At 56.5% G+C, this 9,207-nt stretch overlaps 1 protein-coding gene across 1 annotated transcript; it reads right to left on the reverse strand.

The window, feature by feature from the left end:
- Positions 1-5,282: 5,282 nt before the first annotated feature.
- On the reverse strand, positions 5,283-7,631 carry VDBG_01882 (predicted protein; the record flags this gene model as incomplete). Its single annotated transcript, XM_003007648.1, has 5 exons — positions 5,283-5,750; positions 5,966-6,025; positions 6,101-6,154; positions 6,224-7,127; positions 7,216-7,631. 5 exons carry the CDS (start codon positions 7,629-7,631, stop codon positions 5,283-5,285), a joined length of 1,902 nt encoding a protein of 633 aa, XP_003007694.1.
- Between the last annotated feature and the right edge of the window lie 1,576 nt (positions 7,632-9,207).

The raw sequence follows: 9,207 nt of genomic DNA on the forward strand, positions 1-9,207 counted from the left end.
TATGGCTCTCCGCCTCCATTTCTGCTTCTGGCTCCTCGGTGAGGGGCCTCAACAACCATCACCAGCACAAAACGCCCTGGAAGGGCAATTCTAAGCTTCTGTTTCGTCTTCTCGTATTTGCGTGCATTGCCCGCCGCCTATTGTTCGAGCAACCCCCATTTTCTCATCCCACTTTGTTCCCTTTTTTTTCGTCCGCAATCGCTTCACAGCCTCCCCCGTGGTGCAATCAATCTCGCCCTCTGTCGCGCCCCAAGGCAGCCAGCCCAGCGTGTGGCCCGCCCAGCGATGGAAAAGAGCCCTTGCGTTTCAACTTCATGACCCCTTCTCGGACAAAGCGCTCGCGAAGGCCGTCGGCCGATTGGCCTTGCACTGGTTTGACTGGGGTCTCCGTGCTGGCGGTTGGGACCACGATTGCGCTGGTGAGGTCCGAGGGTCTGCCAAAGACCGAGAGTTTGATGAGATGGCGCAGAACGGGCCTAGTCTCTGACCCTACCCCCTTTTCCTCTACTACTTGCAACGAACAGCATGCCCCATACAAAGCAGCAAGAGCTGACAGAATTGGTTGACATGGCAGTCCATGAACAGGGTTGCTCACCTTCTTGCCTTTTAGCCTCAACCCCTGACGGCAATCACCCTTTCACCCCTACATACTAACCTTACCCTCTTCCCCATCCAGGTGCTTGCGACAAAGGCGCCACGTCTGTTCGTCTTGCTCTCAATCTTCTTTCGCTGTCTGCTCTTTCTCAGCTGACCACGTCACAACCCTCTTCTCGGTCGAATTCCGCTGCCCCGAGCTTTCGGCTCAATCTCCTGGCACATGGCACGCGGAACAGACGCGCCTGTTCTTGGGATCTATCGGACCCACGAGTCATCCCACGAAGCCAGCATCCGTGGACCGCCTCAGTGGCGGCGGCACTTGGCGCGAGCCCTAACACAGGGCCCCAAAAAGTATGCTCCGCCCCGTGGTCCGAGGCACCGGCGGCGAAAGCTCAAGCGGCAGGACGCATGTCTAGCCCACATGGTAGCGATCTCCCGAGTCCCGGCGTCCGATCCCGACGGCATTCAGGCTCCACCCCACAACGCAAGCAGTAAGCAGCACAGAACAAACCTCCGAGCAAATTATGACAGAGCCACTGTTCATTGACAGGCCGTCACTGGTGACCGCCTGGTCATGTTGTGCTGGTCGTGTTCCACTCCCGTCCATCTCGGGCGAAATTGCAGCGGTTGCCGCTAAGTCTTAACTAAAGGTCCACGACTCCTCATTTCGATACCATCGGACGGATTCCTTAGCGTCACGCGTTGCCGGATCTAACCACTACAGAACCCATCGTGCCTTGCAGCCCGCTCGACGACCCATCTCCTTGCACGCCTAGCACAGCCCTTCCTAGCACCAACTCGGGCATTGTTGCGACTCCGCACAGATGATGGCACCAGAACAGCGGCCACCCATCGCTCTTACATCTGTCAAAGGGTCTGTCAAAGCAGTCAGTCAAGGGATTAGGTCACGATCGCATCTTTGATTCCGAGCCGCGTCTTTCCTGCTTCGCGCGTCCAACCATCGAAGCAAGCCAAGAAGCCTTGGCTTCCCTCTGTTGCATCAATCTGAGACGCCAGTCTCTGTGTTTAGTTGAGCGCTGCTTCTGTCATCTTGGCTGGCATTGCACAAGTCAGTGACGACTAGCGTCATCCGAAATCGGCCAACGTCTCAGCCTTCTCGATTCGGCATTGCTGTTCCAAGAACAGCACCAACATCGCCCAGGGCGTGGTTTCCTCGACAGACGATCGGCTACAGCCCCCCTTGTTTAGTGCCCCGTCCCCTGGCCTTGGGTTCACATCCCGACGTCCATCCCCTTTGTGCCCCCTTTTTGGATTCAAGATCTGCCTTGCCGCTTGCCTATTGTGCTTCAGATCCTCCGACCGTCTCCAAAGGAGGCCACGGTGGCACTGATGAGTTGACGAGCGCATGACACCCCAAAGCCTCGCTGTCAAGAGCTGCACCGCGTCGCCCGGACAGGGCGCCGCGTTTGCACGGGATCAAGCTGTTGAGGCTCACGGACCCCAGCGTGTCGGGACAGCACACCAAGTGGGCATGGTCGAAGATTTCTCTCAAGAGCACCCATGAATCCCAGCCCTGCCGTCCCCTTTTATGACGGCAAGTCAGTGATGATCAGCATGAGCGGGCACCCAATCGGCACTTGGTAGCCGATTCGTTCGCATCACCAGACTGTCTTGAAAGGACGTACCGAGCATGGGAGCGCAAGCTCCTCTCCGCCATTCGCCTCCATAGTAGGAGGAGGCCAACATGCACTTATGTGACCCATCACAATGATTCCATGGCTGGATGCCCACTGACTATTGGACACGTCCGTCGGAAAGCGTGGACGAGCTACTTGGCTCTCGGAGATGATCAGCTGGCCGCGACACCCCGTGAGAGTCATTTCTTCACCCTGGAACCGCGGAGCAACCCAGGATCGACCAAAATCATTCGTACTTCTGGTCTCCCAGAAGCTCTGAGGTGGAACCTGACAGGACCAGTTTGTCTCAAGAGGGTAGACCTTCGAGATCAGCTCCTCAGACGCGTGGACGCTGCTTGCAAGTCGAGCTATGACTCGAAGATAGTCATCATGCAATGGTCATAGCCATGGACGGCGTGTCTTCCTCATTGCGCCTCTTGAAAAGACTTGTTATCATGCGCACAACGCCTTCGAACGTATGTGGTTGTCATACCCGGTTGATTGATCTGGTGTGCCTTGTCGCCTCGGGCTTTGCTTCGGTGAAATACGAGATGTCCGATCTGCGCTTTCCGATACGTGGCTCAGTCCGTCGTTTCGGTTGTTCGTATTAATATTGGAGATTGCCTTTTCGTCACTAACAGATGATCTTTTCAGAGGAAGTTGACCTCGAGATGATTATGTACTACGTGAGGGCTTTTTTTAGACGTCGAAGTCGCCATTGGTCAACGCGGGGGGCATCGTCTGTGGCTCTCTATTCCTAGTATGGCCCCAACGCCATGACAGTAGACAAGTGAAAGTTTTTCCTGCGTCTACCTAAGTATGGTCCTTAGACCTGGCTTTCTGTAAGACGACACCAGGCTAGGGTATGCTGTAGTTTGACATGAAAACAACACACTGGTGATGCGCGTCGAGGTCATGCCCACCCTTCCATGTCTCTATCGCGCTGTTGACACTTTCTTATACAAATGGAATGCTGTGAGGTAATCCCATGGCCAGTCCCGCCGTTTCTTCTTGGCTGTGATACTTCATCCATTACTCAAGACGAGCCTCATCTGGCCCGCACAAACGAAGTCAGTGACGTGGCTGGGTACATAGGCAGATGCGTCATTGCTGATACTACTCGAAACACCGTCTTAGCAGCGTGGAACAAATAGCGCGCGGCACGACGGTCCCGCGGGCAAACATAAAAGAGTGTTTAATTCACCATGTATTGCGGGTTGGCGTTGGCAATGGGAGGTCAACCCTTCGATGTGCCTCCCGACCCTGACCAATACATGACCTTCCCGTGTTGACGATTTCTTTTCGTAGCTTCGATAAGACGATCTTCGACAGCTAGGCCATGAAGCTGTCTATGTGACCCTTTGCAATGGTTGGCCTCGGATTCACGTTTGCTATCACGACTGCATGGGGTTGGACGCATCGCTCCTTCGTCTGAAGACACAACCTTCACTACAACTCCTTCGCTTTCACGTGCTTGAATGCGACCATTGACCCTGGCAGGTTTCGATGAAGATGAGATGGATGCTTCAATCCTGTCGTTCATTATCATAGCCGTCATCCCGTGACCCTGATGTACACATGGCTTGGGAGACGCGTACGCTGTGACCGTCGATATTCTTTTGTGTTCCCAACTAATTCAGATCCCCCTCCGCTTCTGAGCGTTTCCGCCGAATCGACATGTCCTGCAAGTCTCCATGCTGACGCAAAACCAGTCGAATCTCGACCAAGGACCCCAAACGCCACTCAAGCATGTCTATATGAAGCCCCCTGCCAGCTCATCACGCCCCCTGTCATCTTCTCCGTTTGCCGCAGACTCGGAACTGTCTGTCATACACGAGGCAGGCCACCGACTTGGAAGCAAACTGATGCTCCTTGATTGCGGACGTTATCTTTGGACGTTCCGTCTCGGATTTGTCACACATCGCAACACAAGCCATGCCCTCCCAGTAAGACGCCTGCCTCCCTGAAGATTGGCCGCGGATGCTACAAATCGGGCAAGCCTGTTATCATCTTTGGCCTCGGGGGCGAATCAGCGGCAAGACAAGGGGGGTTTCCATCATCTTTCAGCGTTCGGCCTGCTGCATGCCGTCCTACTCAGCCATGTCGTTGGAAATAGGAGCGCCCTCTTCTAGAACCTGTGTATATTGTGTGACCATGGGCTTAAGCCACTCCTTGGCAGACATGTATCGAGCAGAAGAAACCGAAACGCCTTGATCGATAGACGAGAGCCTGCAGCATGCGAGTGAGCACCCTCCAGCCAGAGAAATTTCACGCTCCCCCCTCCCCCGACTGGTTTGCTGACATGTTTGTCCTGCCTGCCGCGAATCTTGCTAGTCTGGCCGTTTGTATTGCAAACCACGCCAACACCGCCCAGGTGTCACAGTGGCTGCGTACAGTCCATCAGAGTGCCTGCTGGCAACCGTCAGCAAAGATAAATCGACAGGATACACCATGGCGAGTACCCGAGAGCCACTCCGTGCGGAATGTTTGACACGCAAGGCGCGCCCTTGGAGACGCAGTAACCTTGGCCTTGGGAGCGCCAGATGGGCGAGACATGTCATTCTATTCATCGTCTCTAACATTTCGTTTTTTGACCCCATTCTTCCCGGTTCCACTGCAGTTATCAAGAGGGCGACCACGCCAAACGGTATCAGGTATCATGCTGCGAAAACCAAGTCCTAGTGCCGATCATCCCGCCGAGCAAGAAACACACAAATCTGATGCAAAGAACAAAGGGGAAGTTCGCACGGGCATGATGACGAATCCCCGAGAGAGGTGAGTGTCCCAGTCTCTTCTCTTCCCAAATTATTCCATCACGTAAAGTCATCATCATGGGCCGGAAAAAATGTCAACCTGACGTGAAGGTCAAACGCTTGCCGAAGTCTTATGCATATGCCATCACCTGTCGCCCCCCCACCTCTGGAAAAAACAAAAGGCTTGACGTCTCTCGTGCCCCCAATCTCTTCTTCCAGGTCAAAGATGAGGCCTTCTTCCAGGTCAAAGATGTGGCTAAGGAGGGAGCCAAATAGAGGAGAACGAATGAGCACGTCAGTGCCTGCGTTTCTTCTTCGGCGGTGGTTTGAGCGGCCACAGGAAATATTGCCCCCAGCGGGGATCCCACCTCGCATCGAGCAGCTGCCAGTGGAGCGGCAGAACGGCGGGCTCGCAATTCTCGTCCCGGCCGATGGTCCAGTGGCCCTGGTACCAGCAGTTCTTGGACGCGTCCCACGCGAAGCTCTCGTGGAACACCCTGCCCTGAGGCGGGTCCATGTAATCCAGCCACTGGGCATGCTCGGCCTTGTTGGCGGGGTTGCAGATCTGGCTCGGATCGAGTTTGGTGCAGTCGGACTTGGACACGATGGGTTTCCCCGCGGCGTCGCGGTCGTTGAAGATGAACATGAGGCGCGCGCTGATCTCGAGGTCCAGGTCGCTGAGGAAACGGCCCTTTTTGACACGGTCGATGAGACTCAACACGAGAGCCTTGTGAGGCCACTTCTGGGCGGACAGCAGGTGTTGCTAGGAAGAGTCAGTCACGCCAGCACGGCAATGCGCAACAGGACTACGAGCTGACCCTCATTTCTGGAAGACTGCTCGTGATGAACGGGCAGTTGTCCATGATGCACTTGTACGCTTGTTTGATGAACCCCCTTGGCCAGTCCAGGCGGACAGCACCACCCGTCGTTGCCATCTTCAAACTTCATGTCGCTGTGAGCATTCCGTGGAATGCACACCTCGCATAAGCCTCTGACGCAGGGTTTCTTGCCGCTGTCATGGTCGAGGTACCAGTGCACCTGGCATAAACAGGTCAATCCAACATTGCGAAGGACAGGGGGAGGGGGTGGGCGGAATGAGGGAACCAAGCATACCTCTCTGCAGCCGGGGCGCGTATGTCCCGGATCTCCTTTTTTGGCAGCTTGGGGCTGTCAAAGTCAGTCAAGGGGGGCTTTCAAGGCGAGACTGGCACCCGCGGAAAGGGGGGCGGCTCTCACCACGCGATGCAGTTTTCGCTCTTCGGTATTGTCCTCTCTGAACAACTTCCTGTTCTCAAGTGACACACCCTTCCACCGCAGGCAGCATTTCTTGCAGACGAACATGGCCGTGTGCTGCAGGGGATGCTGTACCGGGGTCTCAGCCTCGGTCTCCTGCGTTTCCCATCCGATGCCCGTGCCGTATCGTTTTCGCGCGTCCGTCAGCCCATAGTAATCCGTGGTCCAGCCGTGGGATGGCACATCGCCTTCGACAATGGAGATCGAGTCGAAGACTTTTGTGGGTGTCTCGATCACCTCGGATTCCTCCTCCGATTCGGGCTCTGAATCTCCTCTGGGCTCGTCCGCATTGTCACCCACATCCGCGACTTGCCCCTTGCCTTCCTTACTCTTGTCACTATCCCTAGGGTCGTCTTGAGATCTAGCCTGAGCGGCCTTGTTCTTGTTCTTGGGCTTCCTCATAACGTTGGAATTGCCCCTCGTCCTGGCGTTTTCCTTCAGTTTCGCCATGAGCTTAGCGTTGAGCATGGCTCTAGGCCTGTCCGACAGACGGTCCTCAAGGGCACTCAAATGCCTGTCATCAGAGTCGAACGGGTCTTCGACGTCAGCTTCCGGCTGCTGCCTCGCGTCTACCGAAGCATGCTGGGCCAGGTCCTGCGTCTCGTCCAACGGCTCGCTGGACGCTTTCCTCTTCTTGTTCGCCTCCTCCTCGATCCCTCTGAGGAAGGTATCGACGTGTCCGTGTATACCAACAAGCACCTGGCGGATTCGATTTGGGTCAAGGTCACTGAGGGCGCTGGGGTCGATCGACATGACAGCTGAGTCAAATACGGCTTGCTGCTGCTGTTGCTGCTGCTGCTGCTGCTGAGGCGGCGGCGGCGGCGGCGCGGCGGCGAAGTTGCAGTGTCTCATACGACGAACAGCCGTCGGTGGGCGCTGGTGGCGCCGCCGGTTCGAGATCTCACCAAAGCCGGGGTTCCGTAGGCGTCAAGAACTGGGCACCGGGCGGCGTCTCGAGGGCGGCGGGCAGCAGGACCGGGGCGTAGGAGCCATCTGGGCCCGACCCAACCCAGGGCTCCTGCTGCTGCTGCTGCTGCTGCTGCGTTGACGTGTGGGGGCTGCCGTAAAAATGATCCGGGTGAAGATGGTACTGCTCATGCTCCTGATACTGCGGTGATCGCTGCTGCGCATACGGGTCGTACTCTGTCATGACGGGCGCCGTGTGAGCTGGCGCTGGCGCGTCGAAATGCGGGTGGCCATGCGGCTGGCCGCGACTCATCTGCGACGGCGGCGGGGGTGGCATGCCCCAAGACTGCTGTTGTGCAAGGTGGGCATTGTACGGCACCGTGAAGCCTGAAAACCTGTGATCTCCAAAGTTGGCCTGCGGCTGAGGCGTGACGGTGAGGCTCATTTTGGAAGCGCGAGGAGGGCCCGGCCTGATCTGTAGGGACCCGAAAAGACCGATGTGTGTGTGAGAGCGTCAGGGTGAGAGAGACTGGCGATCAAGATGAAACCGTGTGAGAGTTGAGAGAGCGAATTGCCAGTGAACGCGAAAGCTGGTGGTCGGCGTCTTGAAAGGGGAACTGATGCGCGCCCTTGACGTTACACAGTAGCTTGATGTCTGGGCACGACCAATATCTGACAGCAGCAACAGCAGCACCACCAGCACCACCAAGGGATCGAGGCGGTGGACGAAGGACGTTGCCTTATCAGCGTCTGCACCAGGCCGGTCAGGCAGATCTGTGGCGCAGAGTAGGAAGCAGGCGAGCAAACGCGTTTGACCTCCTTGCTTTCCTCGTTTCCTCGGTCTCACGTTGTCTCCTCTGTGCTGGTGTTCAGGTCAAGTCAGGCTCCGACTTGCGCCCAGGGTCAGGCTGTATACTTGGGGGGCGCAGAAGAGAAGCGGCTGTCGGGTGAATGTGCGTAGTGCAGTGTAGTGCAGCGTACCAGTCAGAGACATGCCTGTTCAACGGCGAGGCGCAACAACTGTCCGAGCGGCGTATCCTTGCTGATATGCTATCTTGACGACAGGATGGTGGAAAAGGGACGGGCGTCAAACCAGTGATGATGGGGAGATGGGAGCCCAGCCCGCCGTCGGCGACACAGACAATGTAAAGCAAGGCACCTTGAGGCAAGGTACCTTGGGACAGGCCAGGTAGGGTCACACAAGAGGGAGGTTTGGGTATGGTGTCACGGCATAAAAATCGCGACGCCAACCCATCCATGCGTCGTTTCCCTCCACCCATCTCCTGGCCCAAAAGAAATGGGAGCCATGTATTGCATCAATTAGAAAGTCAGACGGGGCGGCGTTAAGCCATGGATGATGGGCTTCTGCTGTCCTCCGCTGCCCTCCTCCAACCTTCATCCCTCCCTGCCCCGTGTCACACCCGGCCGACGCTCGTGTCTCCACGTTGCCTTGCGTCGAACTTGAGGCGAGTGAGATTCAAATCCATGCCTCACAAGTCTTTTTGACGTGCCCGCGCCAGCTTCACCCACTTGGTGCACCCCCCCTCAAAGTGCGTGTGGAGATTGTTCAGGCAGGGCCCTCTCCAGGCCCAGTCGATGAACGAACAGCCCAATCCCCTGGTCCTCACCACCCCCGGCGACCATCGGAGGATCGGGAAGAGAGGGGGGGGGGGACCACACCCCTCCCCATGCGCAGATGCGAAGAAGAGATCGATAGACATAATGACCAACAAGACGACTTAGATCTGGTGGGTGACGGGCCAATGAAGCGCCCGCAAAGCATTTGCAATCGTGGGACTATGGACCGTCCTTGGTCCTCTGCATGGCGCTCTCGTTGTAGTCTAGCCTGGGGGGGGACAACCTGGACGACTCATTTGTTGATGAGCCTTGCTTAATGGCGATGTTTTCTTTTTCGTCTCCTCATCTTGGGCCGACAGAGAGAGGTCCTTGCACGTTCACGCGTCAACGAAGGCTGGATTGGCCGGCCTGTCTGTTCCGCATGTATTGTCATGTCGCTCATC

The sequence above is a fragment of the Verticillium alfalfae genome, genomic scaffold (assembly GCF_000150825.1).
Source record: "Verticillium alfalfae VaMs.102 supercont1.2 genomic scaffold, whole genome shotgun sequence".
Classification (NCBI taxonomy): Eukaryota; Fungi; Ascomycota; class Sordariomycetes; order Glomerellales; family Plectosphaerellaceae; genus Verticillium; species Verticillium alfalfae.